This window comes from Trachurus trachurus, assembly GCF_905171665.1.
Source record: "Trachurus trachurus genome assembly, chromosome: 10".
Classification (NCBI taxonomy): Eukaryota; Metazoa; Chordata; class Actinopteri; order Carangiformes; family Carangidae; genus Trachurus; species Trachurus trachurus.
This window is the reverse complement of record NC_139894.1, coordinates 19,981,102-20,003,235: the sequence shown is the minus strand read 5'-3', so window position 1 is coordinate 20,003,235 and position 22,134 is coordinate 19,981,102. Positions and strand designations below refer to the sequence as shown.

The following is a 22,134-nucleotide window of genomic DNA, read 5'->3' as shown; positions in this document are numbered from 1 at the left end:
GACCTAGCTGGTTATTAATGGATGATAGCAGTAATGGAGCTGTCACTTTCAAAACTCATACTCTTCTGTTTGGCCGCCTCTCTGCGTTCTACTGTTCCTTTCATTTCGATCTATCCTGCTGCTTTGTGCGCCGTAATGCACATGGTCGCATTAATATTTCACCACTATCTCTTGTGCTCTGCTGTACATGTACATTCTCAGAGTTACATACATGCACATACAACGACTTGCGCTACAGCTATTCCTGTTTGTTGTGTTGTTACTAAAACAACAAGAGCACCATAAACAAAGCATGATTTCCTGCGGTGTATGCAATTAGCAGGGCTCTACATGTACAGTGTGGCTCCATCTAAACAACTAAATTTGTTTTAAAAAAGCACCATTACTTGTCTACATGTGCACAAGCTTAAAAAAGGCTCATATCAACAGTAATTGGATGTTGATATGGCACTGATGGTTCAGAAACAGCAGGGTGGTTCCGATACTGAAAACGCAGAGTTAGTAAAAACAATCATGAGGTGCATGAAATTGTTTATGTAGCAGTAATAAGATTCTGGTATCAATCTTTAATGAGTTAAAAGGACAGTTCAACATTTTGGCAAATTGGCCCATTGCCATAAACCCTATAGCCTTAGGAGTAGGTTTGTTACCTTCACAATCCAACAACTCCACAACGATCTCGTGGACAAGTTGTGACCTGCACATTCACCACGCTATGAGATAATAACAGAACGTTACAAGATGGAGTTGTTTTCTAAGTAAATTCATGAAAAACTGCTGATGCGCGTTCCGGTCGGGGGCAGTTTTTCGGCAAGCAGTCTCTGCATTTGATGAGGGAAACCAAGAAATCCCATTAGCCTCCGTAGTGTAGCTCTGAGCAGCTCGCGGCTCTGCTCCGCAGTTCTAGAAATAGCTTGAACCGACAATTAAAGGTAACAAAACCTACTCCTAAAACTATAGGGGCCAATTTGCCAAAATGTACAACTACTGTATCCCTTTAAACATGATGCTATTTCCAGATATAATAAACAAAGCTATTTGCGTAAAGCTAATCTTGTGTTTTCACATCATTTTTTTCCATACACCAAATCTGGGAGTGGTCTGGGGTTTAGCCTCTCACACATGACCTTTTAACATGTGGGCTGAAGGGGGCAGGGAGGGACCAAACCACAAACCCACTGAACAAATGACTCTACTGTAACACCTTAGCGACACTACTCAGGTACAGTATCAAAGTGATGGAAATTTTATATTTCTGTGACATGAATGTAGAAGGAGATAATGCCGCGGGTTAGGGTATGTATGAAAAGTACAGCAAGAGTAACCCCAAGCTTTGATAACGACTTTCTGTTTTCACATCCATCCAGAAAAAAAAGGTGAGTTTTTCACAGAAGCAAAATAAAGAGGCTCCACTTGAGAAAAAAATTTACAGCATGCTGGTTCAGCCTGTGCTCCAGAGGTACGCATCGAGCTGCTGAGAGGTGGTTATAACAAGCACTCAGACATAAATAATTAAAAATTGCAAAAGTGCTATGTTTACTCTTACACCTTGTTCGAATCTCTGTAAGGATTAAGAACCAGCTCAGGTTCAGTGTCTTTACAGTGACCTTATCACATTTTAATACAGATTTACCTGTTCTATCAATAGTGGAAAACAGAGATCAGGTAAGATACAGAAAAGAAACAGAATAATATGTTGTAAATGCACAAGCACACACAGGTTTTGTGCACAAGTAAATGTTCAGAAGCTAAAATCACTGCATGGCTGCAGAGAAAACTAAAATGTGCTTTTCCATCACATCGCCATCTGGTCCAAAGATATTAGGTATTCCACTGCCTTTATCACCACACACAAACACACACACACACACACACAGCTGTGATCAAATATGTGTGTGTTGTCCTGTTGCTATAGTTATTAGGCTATAGCATTAAAGTAATCAGACCACACCTCTTTCACCTGAACATGAACCTTTTCTGATGGAAAGTGTTAGCTATACGTTTTGTTACACACATGCACACATGCTACACACTTCCACTAAATGTTGTAGCTTGGACCTTAAAACCCGAGTCAGGGATATCACAGTCTGGAAACTCTGACCCTTTCACACTCCTGCTGAGTGTCCTTGTTAAACCAGAGAGGGGGAGGAAGTGTGAGAAATGTGAATAAGGGACACGCACACACACATCCGCACACACTCTTTTCTGTAAGACAACTGTTACGTCCTCAAAGTAATAAAAACTATAAGGCTCAAACACAAAGAGAAGAGCAACATATAAAAGAAGGACACCAACAAAACACTTAACTTTGAAACAAATAGTCTTCGCTTTATTAAATTGAAATGTGCAATCAAAAGCAACAAAACACAGATCGAACTCAAAGAACTCAACAGGACTGTTGTAGGTGCCGGCTAAACAAAACAAAAGGAGGATGGTTGACAGAGAGCGACCCAGCAGTGGGCCATAGGACCCCCACCACCTTCCACTAAGGCTGCCTGATCCAAAAGAATGAAACAAAACCAAAAATGGGACCACCGCTTGCCTACACCCCAAACTAAAACAACAAAAGCCCAGCAATCTACATGCACAGGGAGGGAAATAAACAAACGGGAAAAGAAGACACTTGGAGCTGAGAGCGAACCGAATTAAACAAAGGAGTAAGAAAACAAACAAACCTCCTCCCGCGATCAGTGTGTGCCAGCCCCCTGCACCTCTTTCTGCTTCTCTAAATACCCACAGCTCCTCAGGTGTGAGGGAGAGACACAGAGAGAGAGACAGAGGGAGAGAGAGGCTGCACTATTAACCCCTTTAAGTCATTATAATAGCCGTCACCCAAATATTCCTTTTAGCAAATTAACCAAACAATATGATTATGCCAGACTGGAGCAGACGTGGTTAAAGCTACAGTGGTCTAGTCGAAGCAGGGTCCCAGTTTTCATCAGGACTGTTCAGAGCCTCACAGAATGACTCCCCCCTCCAGGGATCCAACAATCATCATGGGAAGGTAGAGTAGTTCCTGTATGCCAGGAAGCAAAACGACTAAAGTTCGGCTGACAGAATCTCAGCTCTAACAAACAGCATGCTGGGTGCCATATGGGCACAAACACACACGTACACCCCCACCCCCCAAACACACACACACAAAAACACTGGTATACGTAATGATAAAAAGTAAAAAGTACTTTCACTGAAATTGAGGAGCAGAAACTCTCACCCACTCTCTCTTTCTGAGAAGCCAGACAGAGAAAGTCAGAGTGGGTTTGTACTGGCTGTTTCTATTTAAATGTCAGAGTTCTCACCATGAAAAGCTGCAGTAATAAAAGTAAGAACACATAGAAGTAAGAGGTCATGAACTTTTTTAGTTGAGTGTGTGTGAGTGTCTTCTACAGTGGGTTCACACTTGTTGTTGGTAACCTGAAATACAATCATTGGAGGACCATTAAACTGTATGAATGAGATGTCAACCCAATAATATACAGTATATCGTATACCGGTATACAATACTCACATGCTTATATGTTTATATAGGATACACAACTTGTCAAACCAGTGTGGTTTGGCGGTATTTTGATATTGAAAATGAAAGTATGGTTGTATGTCGACTGTGTCATCATGGCAATTCTGACTGTTTTCTTAGTCTAAATTTAATATTCACTGTAATTGATGGGTAAAGCAGTTGTTACAACCTTGGAAAAGACACAAAATAAAGTTTCACATTCTATCCAGCCAGTACTTAAAGCAGACCAAAAGTAGCTCAGTCAAGCTAACATTAGCACTAATCACAATGGGAAAGACCTTGTTAATGTTGAATCATTAAAAGCAGCAGCTGCTGCGACTACAGTGAGCTATAATCTGTCTTCTGTCATGATGTGCAGCTCAGTCCACTCCTTGTATTCACTCTTTTAATTTTCCTCTAAAAGTAAAGCATCATGATTTGCCTGACAAGTCCATAATGTGAAAAGGGGAGCACTAGCACTTTCTTTTATAATTCTTTATCTTATTTGATCATAGACATGAAACGATCTAATTTTGGGTGATTTCATTCTGCCTATCTTCCACCATATATGCTGATTAAAATACATCTGTGATAAGCCAAGGTCACCTGATAATACCGGCCGATCGGCGTATCAATTAGGCTCTACAGCAGTTCAAATGAAAAGTTCTTGCTAACTGAATCCCATAATGGTACCAATTTAAATGGCGCCACCTAAAGTGAAGCCATGTCTGCCAGTATTGGCAGGGATGGACCTGTTTTATCTGTCAGTTCCAGATAAAAGAAGCTCCCACTATTGATCAGCAGCATCCCAGTTCACCTTATTATCCAACTCAGAATCCATGAGAAAAGTCACTGGGAACCTGCCAAAGGCTGGTGCTTTCAAGGTTAGAAGTCCGCACACACACACGCACGCACGCACGCGCGCGCGCGCGCGCACACACACACACACACACACACACACACACACACACACACACACACACACACACACACACACACACACACACACACACACACACACACACACACACACACACACACACACACACACACACACACACACACCAGACAGAGAGAAGAGGGGAGGGGAGGTTTAAAGAGACAGACTTTTTTTCCATGTGGCCTACTGGGTGCGTGGCTCATTAAAGTGTGATTGAAGCTGCAGCTCAGAGTCTGACTCAGATGAGTTTAATTAAACCTGTCAAACAATTCTTGTGTCATCCTCCAACATGCATATGCATAAATGTATTCATTTCCACACACCCACATATACCCCTATCCCTATCTCTCTCCCTCTTCCATAAATTAAAAGTAGGACATACACATAACCAATCCCCATTTGTTCATCTCAAAGACATGACTGCCCATTTGGCCTCATTATTCTTCCCATGTCTTTCCCCCCGCCCACTGCTTGATTACCAAGATGGCCCCCGTCAAAACGTGCAACGTGACTGTATCGCTGTGATCATACAGACGTGGGAGATGGAGTGAAAAAATGAGGAAGGTGAGTTCATCACTCTGTTTGTTATTAAGTGGGAGGGTTTCCAGTCATCAGAAAAGACCCAGAGCTACAGACCTTTGCCAGAAAATAACGCTGAACTGCTAAATGCTAGAACATGAACAATGAGCTGTTCTACACTGTAGCACATTATGTTCACATACAATACAGGGCTTTTCTTCCTGCACTTGCTGCAGCCCCCTCTGTGTAAAGGCAGCTGTCTTTGGGCTTTTGAGCTGTGACCTTAGATGAATAAAACATAAAGTAAAGATTCAAAGTTTACAGATGTGATGGAGAATGGCATTTACCAAAGTTTTGTAGCAATAATAGACATTTTCAGGACTTTACGCTGAATGCAAAGAGACTAATAATCATATCAGGTCATCTTTGGATCTATCTGAAAATCTACAGACACAATGTAAATGTAACTGTTTCACATTCACGTAGAGAACTGTACACGACAGACAAACAATGACTCAAATCCTTGTAGGGCTGTCTCTAAATAATTTGGTTGTGTTATTTTATTTCATTTACTTGTAAACAAACCAGCTGATATCCTCTGGTGTAAGATGTCATTTATCTGGATTATGACTCTGAATAAAACAAACCTTGTCAGATTCCAAATCCTTCGAGATTTGTGAGTGTTTGCTCTGCAGATTGTGTTATGAAAATGTGGACATGCAAGCTTAGCACCAGTGTTGGATGCTGAAGTAGCTGATGCTGTTGGCTTACTGTTCATGTACTTAAGTATCGAGGTACATAAGGAGAAAATCCCAGTTAAATTGTGGTTTAAACCCGTTTCTGAATCCTAATCAATTTTGAATTGACTTTTAAATGAGGGTTTCTCCTTCAACCTGTATCCTTTATGTGTTCAAAATTAAAAAGTTTAAATAGGATATAAGGGATAAAAACACCATCTGGCTTAAATCACATGTCTCACCGGATTTGAAAGTCAGCCTGAAACAGGACGTCCAGCCAGCTGTTACACTGACAACTCTGTGGCATCTGACTGGAGAGTGGTTGTGCAGTGCCAGAGAAAATGGGTGTGATGTTGGCAGTGACGAGCAACAACCAGCTCCACCATCACTGTCATCCAGCTCAACAGAGGTCCATCCTTAGAGCAGAACACCCTGTCCAATATTGTTTTTATCCACGTGAACTTTTCATTTCTGACCTTTGACACGCAGCAGAAATTACTCACTCACCACTCTGACAGCAGAAACGCAGCAACACAGAGCCTAACAATAATCTGGATTCCTATCCATTAAAAGTGAACAGCAAAAAAAAGAAGAAGGGGTGCTGGCCATGGTGCTGAATGCCCTGGATTACAGCTGAAGGACTCAGATAAAGTTGTGGTGGAGGACAACATTTCTTCCCAACCTTGCCACATAAAGGACTTACTTACATTACATAAGAGGATATCTTATGTAATTCAAATAGTTTTCTTTAATATCTCTTTCTTGCATTTTGTTTGCAGATGTGTTAGCAGTATGGCTCTATGTGCTGCAGTGTCAGCCTGTTTGCTGATTGGTCCATTACTGAAATATCTTGAGAACTATTGGATGGATTGAGATTTGATATAGATATAGGCTATTGACTGACTTTTCCTCTTATGCCAACAGCTCGTTGATATTTTCCATTTTCAGAAACATGTCTTAACACCGACTGCCACAAAATATGGCACTGCGATTCATGACTCCTTCAGAATTAATTAGAATAACTTTGTTCCTTTAACTTTTTATCTTTCATCACCGGGTCAAATCTTTACTATGTCCAATGTGTTGATTGAGGACCAAAGACCTGGAAAAGTAATTACATTTGCCATTAGCATCAGATGTAGTTCATGCAAATTAGCCATTCAAATGGATGCTGCAATGATATGCATAATAATAGAACACCCAATATAAACAATTCCTCATACAGAAACTCTTTGAAAGAAGAAGTAATGCTTGGTAGTAGATACAGTGAGTCTTTAAAGAAACTAATATGTGGCTAGCTATATTACCCATAGGGCTATTGGTTTATCTGTACGCAAACACATACGGAGAGCCCGTGACTGTACATGCAGTATTCATTCAACCCCTCAGGGCTCAACTATTCGTTGCCATTACCTACAATTCCCAAAAGGTTTGACTGTCATAAACAAGAGTGCAGCAGGGAGTTACTTAGCTGCAGAGAATGACAAAATGATGCAGTAAGGAATATGGAAAGGCTCTAAAAGCTACAAGGAACAGATCTGCCACATCTTTGCGTCAATCTCTCCCCTTCCCTTCTCACCCCTCTCACTCGGTCTCTGTGTCTCAGTCTCCCAGGAGCATCACATGAGCTGCAGAAGCAGAAACCTCCTGAATTATTGAAGCAGACAAGACATCTCTCAAACCCACACACACTCTCACACACAAACAGTAACTGTATCCCTGCCCTCAGGGGGGAAATGAGATAATGACGAATTCAATCTGACATGGTTTTAGAGACCATAAACATCAGAGTGTGAGAAGGGGAGAAAAAAGAGAAAGGGGGGGGGGGGGGGCTGACACTGATCGAAAGGAGGACTGTTGGAGGTGTGAAAAAGAGAAACCGCCTGCCTCTGATTTATTTCACACGGTGACACTCAGGGCCGGAGTGGCTACTTTCACATGGGATCCGAGCGAGACTGGCCCGCTTGTAAATAAAATCTGCTGCATTACAAAATTGATTAGACTGCCTCCATTGCACAATATGTAGAGACATGTGGTTTGAATGCTTTTTGTATGATCATCTGCATGAGCTATCTCCATCCACAAAGCAATGATTGCATCCATCATCTCAGTAACAGCTACTATGATTACAGGGATCAAGCACAGACGGACACATACAGTACAATCAATCAAAGCATGAAGCTTCTTTATAAATCAAAAGATATAACCTCATTGCACGACAGTGAAGAGGGAAAAGTGTTTGTCCAGAGTGTGGCAGCAGCACATTACAACACACAAAAGGGAAAATAATGATGAATGTGGCAAAATAAAATAAACACTAATAAATATTGAAATGTGTCATACTGTTCACATTCATGATAATTACCCCTCACCTTATACAGTATGTGCATAGTTTTGTGTTTATTTTCTTACTAGAGCACAATCAAAACACGTCTTTGCTGTTTGGGTGTGCATGTGAGCATAGTGTTCGTGTTAGTATGTTGATGCCAGCATTTAGTTAAAAGTACAAAAGGAGGAAAATGAAAGACAATGACACCAAACCAAATGAATACAATCCAGACTGATCAAGAAGATTATTTTGCATGTCTCTCTTCTAACTTCAAAATCATGTCATGTCTTGATTCCCAAATCCCTCAATTCTGACCTTGTATTCATCGGTGTAATACAGTAGGCTATGTACTTTCTCATATATGATGTCAGTAACATTATAGTCCAGGTTCATCAACAGTATGAACATCAGGCATGAACCAAAGACCTCACAGTCTCAACACAACAATACTTTGAATGTCCCAAGAGGGCTGCTATGGTTAATCTCCGCTCATACACTCAACCTATAAAAGAGCTTACTCAAAGACAAATCAAACACTGACATACAAAGTGATGTAGAGGGAGGGAGCCAAACCTCGAGGAAGGAAATCTGATCACACATACTAGAACTTGCACACAGTGGGGGTGACAGCTTCATTAATAGCAATGATAACAGAAACACCCACACAAACACATACAAAACTGCTTTGACATATATGCATCTATATATATTTTTTTCTTTTTTACTGACATTCAGAAATGATGATCAAAACAATATATGCATGGTTTATGCATGAAACTATACAGTTTTGCTCATACTGACATTTTGACCGACACACACACACACACACACACTGATATCCTCCCCTTTCAATCAAACCCAGCTGCTACAAACGATGGAACTACTACATTATTATAGACATATGTTGACAGAAAGCTGGCTGCCTGTCATTAGTCTAAAGTAGATTTTCTAACAACGCTGGCAGACATCCATGAAGATGGAATATGGTGGAAATACAGGGAGGACAGCTTGAGGCCATATGGATCAGAACCACATGCAGGGTAACGGCATATTAATACTGGAAATTAAATTTGGAATGAATTTGTGTTAATGTTGAAATGATTAGCCAATAAATCAATTAGACGATCAACAGATGTGAACTTCCACTGGTTCTACACTTAAAATGTGAAGATATTTGAGGTTTCTCTATTTATCATCATTATAAAAACTGAATATTGGCGCATGACTGTACTCAGTCTCGGACTTAACAAGAATTACACAGCACCTCAAATTCTTTCATGACATTCATTAATTCATTGGTGTTTTATAGACTCAATGACTAATCAGTTTCTTAAAAAAAAAAAAAATAGTTGTGACCCCGTTATAGTTTTAAGGTGAAAAAGCAATGTGTTGGGTTTCCCTTTTGGTACAGATGAATAAAGTAGCCTACTATAGGTAAGGGTTATTCATATAGTATATAAAACTCAGACATATCAAAATGCTAACATTTGCTACATAGCACATTTCACCCTAGTAATGTGTGTTAAATTGTGCCATAATAGGCATGAATTTATGAGGTTTGTCCAAAAGGTGCTTTGTGAAGTCATTGTGACCTTGACAATTTACCTTTTCACTTGCTTGGAGGAATAAAAGTCCAAACCAAAACCCCAAAATGAAAAAGGCTGAACCTGGATTCATCCTCTGTCTGGAGCCACAAATGCCTGAACAAAGGTTCATAGCAAAAACTCTAAATTAATTCAATAACTAACAGATTCAAAGCATCTGTCCATATCACCAAGATACAATCAGTAGTACAGTACATTCATGGAACTAGCATGACTAGTAGTCCAATACTGCTATGAGCCATTTCCATTCATTGATCTGCAACATGTTCCACAATGATAAAACACATCCAGAGACATTATCAGGACAAATAGCCTGGCAAAGCCCAACTGGTAGGCAGATGTTAGACAACAACACACTAATATCTACTAGGGCTGTCAACGAATATTCTAAATTCGAATATATATTCGAATATTAAAAAAAACACGAGATTCGAATGTGAAAATTAATATTCGAATATTAAATAAACAGTGGGGAAAAAAACGAAAAAAGAAAAAAAAAGGCCTAAATAAAACAGCGGGCGCACTGTATGATGGCCGGGCTCATCGCTCATTATTTATAATAGCCAACTGCACAACTGAAAATATTGTAGCGACCCCGCAGTAATGTTGTTGTTATGATGTCTGTGATTTCTGACTGACTGTGCGGGCAGGTAGCGTATGGTTGGATGAGAAACGGGGCCGGGGTGAGTGTGAGGAGGACAGAGTCCTGTGTGTGTGTGTGTGTGTGTGTGTGTGTGTGTGTGTGTGTGTGTGTGTGTGTGTGTGTGTAGGTGAGTAACACAAACTTATCTGACAGCTCTCACTTTTTCCTCTGCTCCTCCTCACACTCACCCCGGCCCCGTTTCTCATCCAACCATACGCTAATAGTCAGTCAGAAATCACAGACATCATAACAACAACATTACTGCGGGGTCGCTACAATATTTTCAGTTGTGTTTTAACATAACTCAGCTTCTGCAAACGGAGTTCTGCATGTGGATGCAGCAGCTGCTCTGCTCTCACCCGCGAGGCTCCAGCAGCTCGGAGCTGAACCAGGAAGCTCTCAGCCGACTGTCCCGCCCGGTCTTCATCTGGAGCAACACCGTGTCCTCCCCAAAGTCCTCCCGCGGTAAAATGTGATGGTCTCTGGGCCAAAGCAGACCGGCATCACCGACCCGAACCACAGAAGGACCGCGACCACCGGCGGGACCGGTGTTCATGAGCTACCCACAGACACACAGCTGAGTGGCCGAGGCGCGGCACGGAGAAATGCCCCCCCCCACCCCCTCCCCTCGTGCACCGGAGCGCCCACGGAATCGGCACCGCTTCAATCACTGAATGAAGCCTGTCTATACAGACAAGAGTCGGGACCTTTAATTGCTCACACAAGTTAGAGGGGGCGGGAGAGCCGCGAGCCAGTTCATTTTGTAATGTCCTGGGCATTGTCAAAGATGTTAAAATTGAAAAAAAAAAAAGCCTATACAAGTAGTACTAGTTTGTCCACCTGTTGGCATAATGCGCAATTAGATATTCGAATATATTCGAATTATGTGTTATTTTTAGAACGAATATTCGAACGTCATTTTGGAGCAATTTTGACAGCCCTACATGGTATATACTGTATATAATCGCCCCAGGGACTGTGGGTCAGTAAGGGCAAAACACACTTGTGCAGTAAGGGATCCAATTCCTCTTTTCTAGAGACCAGAGTTTGTCAGGTATTAATAATGGTACTTGTTTAAAAAATGTATCTGACTTATAGACTATAGCTCACAATAAGAGCAAATCTAAAAACAGAAATAGTGATAAGGTATTTCAGGAGCCCCGAGAGTCAACATACTGCAACAGAAGACAAAACACAAGCAAACTCCTCATTTATCTGACAACACGGGCACTGAATTTAGGAACAAAGTATGCAGCAAATTGTGAAAGCACAACGACATACAGAAATGACAACCCAATGCTGAAATGCGGCAGACTAGAACTGAAACATTTCCAGAGGACATACAAATAATGAACACTGCTAGAACATGTGTGTTGTTGCCATGGTTTTTTATGTCTCTATCTGTGGAAAATCGGCCAAAATATCTTTCACCCCATTTTCTTTTATCACTTAATGAGTCGCTTTTCGTCCCACATATCCGCCGATAGCCCTGCAGTGTTTCAGTAACTATTTAGTTGTGTTTTTTTTTTTTAAATTAAGATGTTCCATTTGCCTGTGTTTCGCCCACTTGAATGCATTTTTCTTTCTTTTTTTTTTAGCTGCACTGCATTGAGCTCTCAGGGCCGTGGAAGGTTTCTCTGTCCTGGCAAATCTTTAAACAAAAGCAGACAATCAGACAGCATCTCTTCAAAAGACTCAACAGCTTAGCAGGAGAGCTTCATATCAGCACCAAATAGACTAACAGAAAGACAATCCCCACAGAGAGAGGAGGCAATGTGGAGGGCCTGCCATGAAAACATTGACTGAAACACACATCCACACCCACACACACACATCCACACACACACGTCGTATTGATGATGGATTCCACATTTCTCTGTCTGTCCATCTGTTTTGCCCACAGTCTTGATAGGCTTCACATTAAAGCTCCTTCTTTCGTCTTTTTTTCCCATTTCCTGTTTCTTATCGTCAGCCAGAATTACACTGGCAATCTTTTAGCTGTTTGTCCTTTAGATGCTTTGTCTTTTTCCGTTTTATCCTTCAACGCACACACACCTCATAACCTATTTATCCTGGTCATAGGGGACAGTGACCTTTGTCTACCCTGCAACCAAATTGTCCTCCAGCGTATTTGTGTGCGTGTGCTTGCATCTGTGTTTGCGTGTGTCCTTTCTGCCTTTTCACACTCTCATTGATTATAGCAAGGCTCCAATCAGGTTTACCAAGCCTTGTAAATTTACTGATCAATCTCCCCCAAGAGCCTCAGGGTGGATGGAAAGCTATGTGTGCGTGTGTGTGTGTACAGCGACCGTGGTATGAGAGACATGAACATTTTCCACCAGTCAGTTTAAAGAGGTATTACCTCACACAGAAAAAAGTATTTGTCCCTCTCCACACACACACACGCAGACACACACACATACACACATAGACAAAATCACAATCCTTCAGTGCAGAGATTGGAATCAGCATTTTCTCAGTTGAAATCAATAGCTCAGTGAGAAATATGCATAGAGAAGGAGAGCATGCAAAGCAGGGAAGGGATGAAAGGAGCAGAAAAGCGTGCAGGAGAAGGTTTATTTTGAAGGGCACCGTTTCATTGGGAATAAGTCGAGTATAAAACGAGAGACAGGAGAGCCAGGAGACAGAGGAGATGATAAAGGGTCTAAAGAGAAGGTATAGAAGGAGCTTGAGAGGAGAAAGAGAAATGGAGGACAGAGCAGGAGAGCGATAAGAAAGACTGGCAGCTGTTCATCCAAGTCTCCACTTAATTGATGGAAATACTGTGAGTCATCTGGGGAATATTCACTCAGAGGGTGTGCGTGTGCGCATGTGTGTCTATGAGCGAAGGTGAAGGTGACTCCAGGGTTTGTCTTGTCTAAGCTGCTTCTCTAAACCACACCCAACCCTTCCCCCTCAGCTGTACAACCAACCAATCACTGCACGCACACACACACACACACACACACACACACACACACACACACACACACACACACACACACACACACACACACACACACACACACACACACACACACACACAGAGCAGCACAGACATAGATATAACAGAAGACCACCAGTTAATTTAGATGCAGTGGGAAGCTCCCAGGTGTGAATCTGTTTGCTGGGAGGTGGAGCGGAGCTGGAAAAGAACATGCATGGTCAGCAGAACTCCTTCCTTCATAAATGCAAAGGGGAAAAACATGTAATACAACCTACCAGAGCAGCCAGGTTTAAACTGAAAATAATAGCAACACTGCAGACAATTCCAGAGCTGAGACACAACTCATCTCAAAAATTCTTCTTGCACATCCACACCTGTACACACACACGCGCATGCCACGCACACATACAGTAGTCCTCTTGTTTTCATAAAGAGAGACAGCGGGGGTCTGTGACTGGCAGCCCCAGAGAGACCGTCATGTCGGGAAAAGAGAATACTGCTGATAAAAGATGACAACATTTAATTCTCACCATGAGACAGAGCTGAGACAGGCTGCACGCTCCAACACACACTGTTACATTGTAAGCACACACACACACACACACACAAACGCAGAGCAACTTACAACTCACTAAGATTTTCAACACCAGGTGCAGCAACCAATGAATAGTGTGAACAATCCTGTATATGAGGCAATATGCAGCAGACAAGCAGTGGCCCACTCAAATAACATTGTGTGCATGTCTGCATATGACAGCATGCAAACAGGGCGGAAGACAGGATTTTGAAAAGAAAAAAGGAAAAGTAGGGGAAGGAGGATTGGGACAAGAAAAGCCTCTTTTAGGAGAAACAAACAACGGGCTCAGAAGAGTGGAAACAACTTTTCAACCTCTTGAGGATAAAAGTGGGGCTGCCTGAATGCCGATGACAGGTTTTTTGTTGCTCTTTGCAGACAAAGAATCTGACAAGACATGGAGAGGAGAGGAGAGGAAAGGAAAGGAGAGGAGAGGATAGGAGAGGAGAGGAGAGGAGAGGAGAGGAGAGGAGACAAGTCAGTGCATGTGATATTTAACAAAAGATGCTAAAGCTCAAAACAGAAACAAACAGAAAGCTTAATTTTGTTTTCATAAAATTCCACTAAGAAATCTGATAAAAGTAGATTGCAGATCAGTAAATATCTGATTTAAAATTAAGTGAACAAGACCTCATGTGACCAGGCTTGAGATGGCAACTTTCAGTGCATGATAGTTACACACATTGAAGAGATCTGTTTCCTTCTCACTTCTCTACAAACATATTTAACAGTAATTAAACTTCTACTCCTGTTATACTGACACTAATGCTTACTGTACATTTACCTCAATACAAACTGCCCAGTAATTTCCATTGCACAACATAAATCCACCAATAATAGGCTCCCTCAGGCCAGAACAGCAGAACTGGCCAGAACCAGCCTGCTCAGCAATCCACAGACCAGTAGCTCCTATCACTACTGTATAAAAAGTAATTATACACAGCTTTTCAAACTGTTGTTATCCAAAGCAATACATTATTGTATTATCCCTGCAGTGTAAAAATAGTTCCAATAATAATCCAAATGATTATCATACGGTAGCTCCTCAGTTGGCAGCAGAGGGCACATACAATTGAGGTGAGCGGTTTCGACAAGGTGAAGTAATTAGACGCATAATTTACAAACAGTGAAGGACCATAATTATCCACTAAAACTGTTTATTAAGAACACTTCAGTGTCCTCGGATTCACTCAACTTTTGTAAATAGGCCTATACACTGGCAGCATTTCTGCGCGAGCCAAACTTGAGTTCCTCCATGGATCCAACCCTGACATTACCTGATTTGGATTGCTTATTAAGACGTTCTGTTGTTACTGCTGAAGCTAGTTCTACCGCTGTTCCAGCTCAGCTCCACATACTCACTCCTGTCCTGACCAGAATACTTTTATGTAGCCAGCAACACAAGGCAGCTGCAGCAGACTTACAACAAAGTTGACCTGCCTGAAACAGAAACACAGTCCAACTCAGCTGCTGCATACAAATGTGTGTGTGTGTGTGTGTGTGTGTGTGTGTGTGTGTGTGTGTGTGTGTGTGTGTGTGTGTGTGTGTGTATTCACTGCAGCTATGCTTTATTTGCATAAAAGCTCATGAAAATTAAAGTGGTGATTGTACCCTAAGGAAAATTGAAATAGCGTTGGTATAAATAACAACAAAAAGTGATTTGGCAAAGGAGCAACAAAGGTGGTTTAGCAAATTTAAGGATTAAGAAACATTTTAATTGGTCGTAAACATTTAGATATCCTCTAACAAGCTGAGCTCCATCTGCAAGGAAACAAGACGATGCGCTGAAAAAACAAAATAAAACTCCATCAACAATGAGGTTGAGACCAAATCAAATCCAGACATTTAGACAACAATGGCTGGTGTTAGACAAGACCACAGCCAGTAAGTTTGTATCTACAGGAGGTATACAAACAACAGTTAGACATCTGCTTTTCTCTTTTGATCAAAGAAAAAATGTTTATCCAAAAAGAATAGCTTTAATTTTGACTGTATATCGTCCTTCAGCAGAAGTGACACCGCCTCTCTGCCTGCACTGTACTCATCTTCCAACACATACGGTCCAGTTGTTAGGAATATAACCAGGTAAATGTATAAATCCAATCCCACTTTCCTTATGCTTTCAAGACAAGCCACCTGAACTCTGACTGTTAAACTATTGCACCAGCTCCCCTGCCACCAAACGGACGCTCATGCATAATGCAGGAGGGAGCAAGTGGCTCATCAACAGGGATGCAGAGTGAAACATGGCAGGCAGAGGAGAACAGCAAAGAGGAGGAGTCATGGGTGAGGGCAGAGGGAGCGGGAGGAGGAGGTAGATGGAAAGGGGCTATGGTTGAGGAAGCACAGGGTCATCTCACTGCTCCAGAGACAGAGGAAGAAAATGGGAAGAAGAGAGAAGCACGGACGGTAAAGAGCATGGAGTTCATGATGGGTGAGAGCTGAGAGGTGAGACTGATTGAGTGGCAGACATGAAGCACACTGTTATACGTACATACATGTGTTCAGGGTGTAGAGGATAATAATGGATTAAAATGATGACATCAAATCAACTTATTGGCTATTTGACAACCTGTGATTGGCCGGTTTGCAAACGTGAGTCATAGGAGCACTCGCACTGTGGAGCTTTGATCTGAATTTTCCCAGGTTCTTAATTAGCGTGTGCTTGATCATGGATGAGTCGTAACAGTATGATTAAGGACCAACCGTTTTTCACTGATGACCAATGATTTCACCACAAGCTTTTCATCAGGGCCAGCCAAATGCTGCGCAGTGTAAAAGGAGGTCTTTGAGCACCATGATCAAAACGACAGCAGCTATCTCAAGATCGAGAAAGACTTTCCCCAATCATCAAATCATTTAGATGGTTGCAGGAACGGTTTCTTTGTAGTTTTAAATCGATTCATCGAGAACCACGTTTTTCCTAATCTCAGGTCTCGCTCTGTGTAATATTAGAGGGTCTTGGTGACAGAGTGGGAAGGAGAGAAATGACTAAGAGAAAGAATGGCAGAGGGAAACACAGTGGGACAAAGGAAGCAAATGTAGCGAGAGACAAATTACGACCAGCAGGTTTCCCTATGTGATAGGGCAAACAATACACACACACACACACACACACACACACACACACACACACATACACATGAAGAGAACAGCAGCTCCCGGATTTGGTTGGTAGTATTGCTTGAAATATTACACATAAATGTCACAGCCTTCCCCACCTATCCATTGCACCTCCTCTCCTCTCCCCTCCTCTCCCTCCCTCCCTCCGCTCCACTCCTGTCCTCCGCCCTCCACTGACAGTTTCCTGTTAATGAGTTTCATCTGCACAGGGAGACCACAGAGAGAAATAAAGAGTGGGCAGACACACACACACACACACACTGCAGGTAGTAGAGCCCTGCCTGAGTGTATACAGATATGACAAATACCAGCTCTCACATCGTGGCTCCAGTACAGTACAGTGAAGGCCACTCTAATAAGGCCCAAGTTAGCCCACTGTCTACTGAAATCTCTAGGAAACATGTTAGCAGGCAGTGAAAGACATCACAATGAAACATGCCGCCAGTGGTTACACTGCTGTCACAAACTGCGAGCGGATGACTGGCTAAGCAGGAGTGCAGTGTGTTAGTGTGTTGGTTATACATTGTCAGTACTCAGATGAGGTCAGGGCTCTGGCATTACATTGCAGTGTTGAGAATAAAGAACAAAAGCATGTCCCTAATTCTTCAAAGAACAAATTGCATGTTTAAATGTTTGTGGGTGTCTGTGGATTTGGTCTCAGTTTGTAAATGATTTAAGGAAGAGGTATCCTAACCTCCTGAATTTACCAGCAGATGGCTTTTGTTTCACACAGATGTGGAGGTTACAATGACAGGAAGATGTTTTCAGAGATGACTGATCAAAATAAGTTGACTGAAGTTACAGAATCAGCCTCAATGTCACGACTCACAACGTGGCACAAGAAAATGTGTCATTCTGCTCCTGGTACAACGGATTCTGTGCAAATATAATCAGTCTATACATTTTCCTTAAGTAGCTTTACGAGGACATTGTTTAGACTCTTTCCAGTGCTTCACTGAATCTACATGACGTTTATACTGAGTGAAATATTCAAACCCAAGACTGCATGTTTTTATGGCTGCTCATTGCCATCTAATGAACATATTCTGAGTGTATTGTGCGGCTTTTTGTGCACATTTCCCCACAATACAGCCTGATATTTGGTATCATGTAAAAACCTGGGGAACTATACTAAAAAAAATATTGCTCTGGGGCTTTTAACAATGTTCCTGCACAGCAGCTGCTTGATTCTGAGCTTATTTTACAGTAATTACAGCCCCATTTCAGAATCACCGCAGTTACCACTTGAGAGCATGAAGCACCTATTTTACACTGTCCTCCAAGCACAGTAAGCTTCTTAGGAGCTATTCACACAAGTTTGAGATGCAGCTTTCAAAACATCTCAGTCATCTCAACCGCTGCCAGTTAATCAGTGCGATTCATACAAGACTCATGCACAAATGTTTATGCACCAATATGCACCTGTGCTGAATTGGCGTCAGATTGAATCAGCTGGCCTACAGTCAGCTGTCGAGCTAACATGGCTACTTACGAACAAATATACCTGATATCCCAGGAGAAACAGGCCTCACTGATTCTCCATGATGAAGATCTGAATTGCACACATATTTCTACACACACACAGGCACATTCTCCCCTAGAATATATACAGCAGGCACTTAAACTGTGTTTGATTTCAGGGAGATCATGAAAATGAAAATAAAATGTGTGCAACAGTGAAGGCTGAAACAGGCGTTCGCACATCAGAGATGAAAGCCTACTGTTATGGTGTGGCTACTTGAAAAAGAAACAGGCAATCCAACTGGGAAATCACTCAGTCAGTCAAATAAATCTCCCACTATGTGCAGAAACCTAATGTTCTCTGTTTATGAGTCTGACTGTCTTTCAACCAGGGTTTGAACCTGCTGAGTTTCTACAAGGTGGATTATGCCTGCTGGCAAGTGCTCAAATACTCACAGGGTGTATCAAGGGCATAGTGCCTTCACACACTCTCTCTCTCTCTCACACACACACACACACACACACACACACACACACACACACACACACACACACACACACACACACACACACACACACACACACACACACACACACACACAATGAAGCTAATTATAAAGCCCATTTTGGCTGGATGTTGTGTCTCTCAATGCGACTCACATCTCTGAATCTGTTCCAGGATCTGTCCTTGTTGTACTGAGCCACGGTGCTCAGCCATTTGTCGTTACTGTTACCGGAGACCGCCGTTTCCCAGCTCAGCAAGAGAGCCACGACAGGTAGCAGAAAGAAGAACATCTTCTGAAAAGCAAAGAGAGGAGATAAAGAGAAAGAGAAAGAGAGGGACGGGGGGGAGAGGAGAAGAGAAGAGAATAAGAGAATGCAAAGAACCTATAAGACGGATAAAGCCATCCTTCCAGAGTGAGAGAACCTGACACAGTGGAGGAAGAGAGGAGGGTTGGCTGCGAAGTGTGTGTGGAGCGCCGGGGCGAAGTGAGACACACACTTTCCAGAACACAGAACTCTCCCACTGTGACGCATAGTGGGGCAGAATGTCATCACAGAACGTAGAACACAGAGAGAGAACAGTGTGTGGTCACGCTGAGTGGAGAGTGCCGTGTTTTTATTATTATGATTATCAAATTGCTGATCCTTCTTCTAATCGGATTATAAACATTGGAGAGTTGTCGCCGCGGCAGATGGAGGGGGGTTGGGGGGGTTGGAGGGGGGCATCGCACAACGATTACCTCTCCAGCTTTTCCCATCCGCTAATTTAAAAAGCAATTAGCGGCGTCAACACAATTGCAGCCTCCCCTCCACCCCCACTATCTCCTCCACATCCAGGGCTTTGTCTTGTCTTGTCTTTCTTCGGTTTTCTTCTCCATCCAGCATCACCAGCATCACTGACTGCCACCTCCAAAGTCGACTTCACTTCCAATTTCCAATTCCTATAACCCCCCCTCCTCACAAACAGTACAGTGTTTTGTTGTTGTTTTTTTAAACCCACCTGGGATAGTTCGGTTGGTGTCCAATATGCTGATTCCCGGGGGGAGAGTAAGTCCACGGCCCCGGGCACCTCCGGTAAGCACCCGACTGCTGGTAGGATTGACGGCACAAAAAAAGAAGGGAGCAGCGAGTACGAGCGGACCGGGAGCTTTCTCCTCCTCCTCCTCCTCCTCCTCCTCGGTCACCAGACACCGCCTCCTCTCTCTCTCTCCCTCTCTACCTCTCTCTCTCTCTCTCTCTCAGTACGCACTAACCGTGTCATTGATTTTCAGCAGGGGGATTTTTTTTTATGCTCACACACCATAGCGCAGACAGACAGGATTTGGAGAGCCGTGTCGGAGTAGCGCTGTTCAGGGGTGTTCAAACACAAATTTCATTTTAGTCACGCACCTCTGTTGTGGAAATCAAGCTCCTGTGTCCACCATGGTAAACACAATTAGCTAAGTTATACATAAACTGTAGAAATCGGCTGGAACGTCCTGTACGGACAGTGACTGAGGCAGACCACATGAAGCGTCTCTTCATGGGGATGAAAACAGTCCACAAGTGAGCTATACGAGTAGGGCGTTCATTTTTTTTCTACTTTATTGGAGGAGAATAAAGATGTGTTTGAATATTTAATCTGTGATGGGTTTTTTTTTGTTCACTTTGCAAACTCTCTTAAGCGAGTGTGGTTCAGTCATCGCAGCTGTCTGTGTTTGTGTATGTGGTTGAGTTCGACTGTCTGGTGGAAACATTGTCCTTTCTTTGTGAGTCTGTTTTATTGACCTGTCTCTGCACAAAGCAGGGCGATGCAGGAGGCTGCTACGGCTTCTTATCTCTCCCAGTTTCACATAAAAGCTTCTTCATCACAGTTCTCTTCAAAGTAGATTTTTTAAATTTGTCTCCAAAATATTCCTGCACCCCTGTTGACCTGCTACATTGCACACTGCCTGAGGCTTTTGTTTTTGACAATGATACTGATAAATCTAATCCTTAGTCTGTGTTCTAATTGATCTACTGTATCTATCTATAAAAGTCTGTGTGTGTTTACTGTTTGAATGTGTTTAGATTGTTTTATCACCAAAAGTTCAGTGCTGAGCTGTTTTTTCTTTCAGGGAAATTAAAACCTATATATTACTTTGTATTTTCTTTTTCCCGGGCAAGAGTCAAATCTCATTAAAAATGAAACAGGTTAAAACACAAAGACGAGTTATACACTACATTGCAACTGTGTCTTCTGTGGTGGAGAAGTGTGATATCAAGGTTTGTTTAAATAGGAAAAATAACAAGTGCTCTAACTTGTGTGTGTGTCATGTTAGTCCACATTATTACCCAAGGTTTAATAAGTGGAGGATTGTGGTGAATTGTTAACTAAGTTCCAGTAGATCAATGTGGTTTAATAAAACTGGTGAGCACCAGAGACCAGCCTTTATCTCTACATGTAACTTGAAAACATGCACTCCATCATAAAACTAGTTTTCACTTCATTTTACTATGATAACAGTGTACTAACATAAAAATACAACTTGTGTAGAATTGGTGCTTGAATCCATCTGGGATCACTTTATCTTCCCATGTTTGTTTACAAATGAGCGATTGAAACACATTTTGAGATTGCTATCATCTCTCCTTAAGTGCTCATCAAACAAAGCAGGCAAAACCAAATAAAAGCTCAGCAGTTCCTTGTCAGGTAGAGGGGGTTGAACTGCTTGAGGACAATAATGGTTAAAAACTAAAAAAAAAAAAAAAATCATGAAATTGCAAACCAAAAATGACTATATAGAGGGAAGAATTAAAGCAAATAAAGCCAGCAGTTGTAATTTATGTTATTAGATTGGAATTCCAGGATTCAAGGATTTTTACAAGTAAAGTTGCTGACATGTACATTTTGTGATTGGTTTTTCTTTGCTTTTACATCTGCAGTCACACTCATCCAACATCATATTATTCAGTGAGAAAACTCTGTAGGTACGTTTTGGCTTAAGCTTATGTTTGCAGTATATACTGTATGTTATCAACATGACAACAGAGTAGCCAACACTCTGGCAGCCTGATTTGCCCAGCCATATTATTGCATCCAAGGGCTTGTTTTTATTTCTGCATGTTTATTGCTTAAAAAACAAAAGTAGGAAAACTGATTCCTGTTGTGTTCTGGCTTCAACAACCATACCAAAGGAAAAGCTGAAATTCTGCATATACCAGCTGCTAGTAATGAGGCTTCCAGGTTTAAAAGCACAGCTCTCACTGTGCCATCTTGTATAGGGGCGCACTGGCTG

At 42.0% G+C, this 22,134-nt stretch overlaps 1 protein-coding gene across 1 annotated transcript in view; it reads right to left on the bottom strand.

Annotated features, from left to right (window-relative positions):
* The window catches only part of spock1 (SPARC (osteonectin), cwcv and kazal like domains proteoglycan 1), a gene marked incomplete at its 5' end in the record, with an annotated part of 96,790 nt that overhangs the window by 71,845 nt on the left and 2,811 nt on the right, over positions 1-22,134 (bottom strand). The window contains one exon of the mRNA XM_083980257.1: positions 19,878-19,966. Coding sequence (XP_083836383.1) covers positions 19,878-19,966 — 89 coding nt within the window. The remainder of the gene's footprint in view (positions 1-19,877; positions 19,967-22,134) is intronic.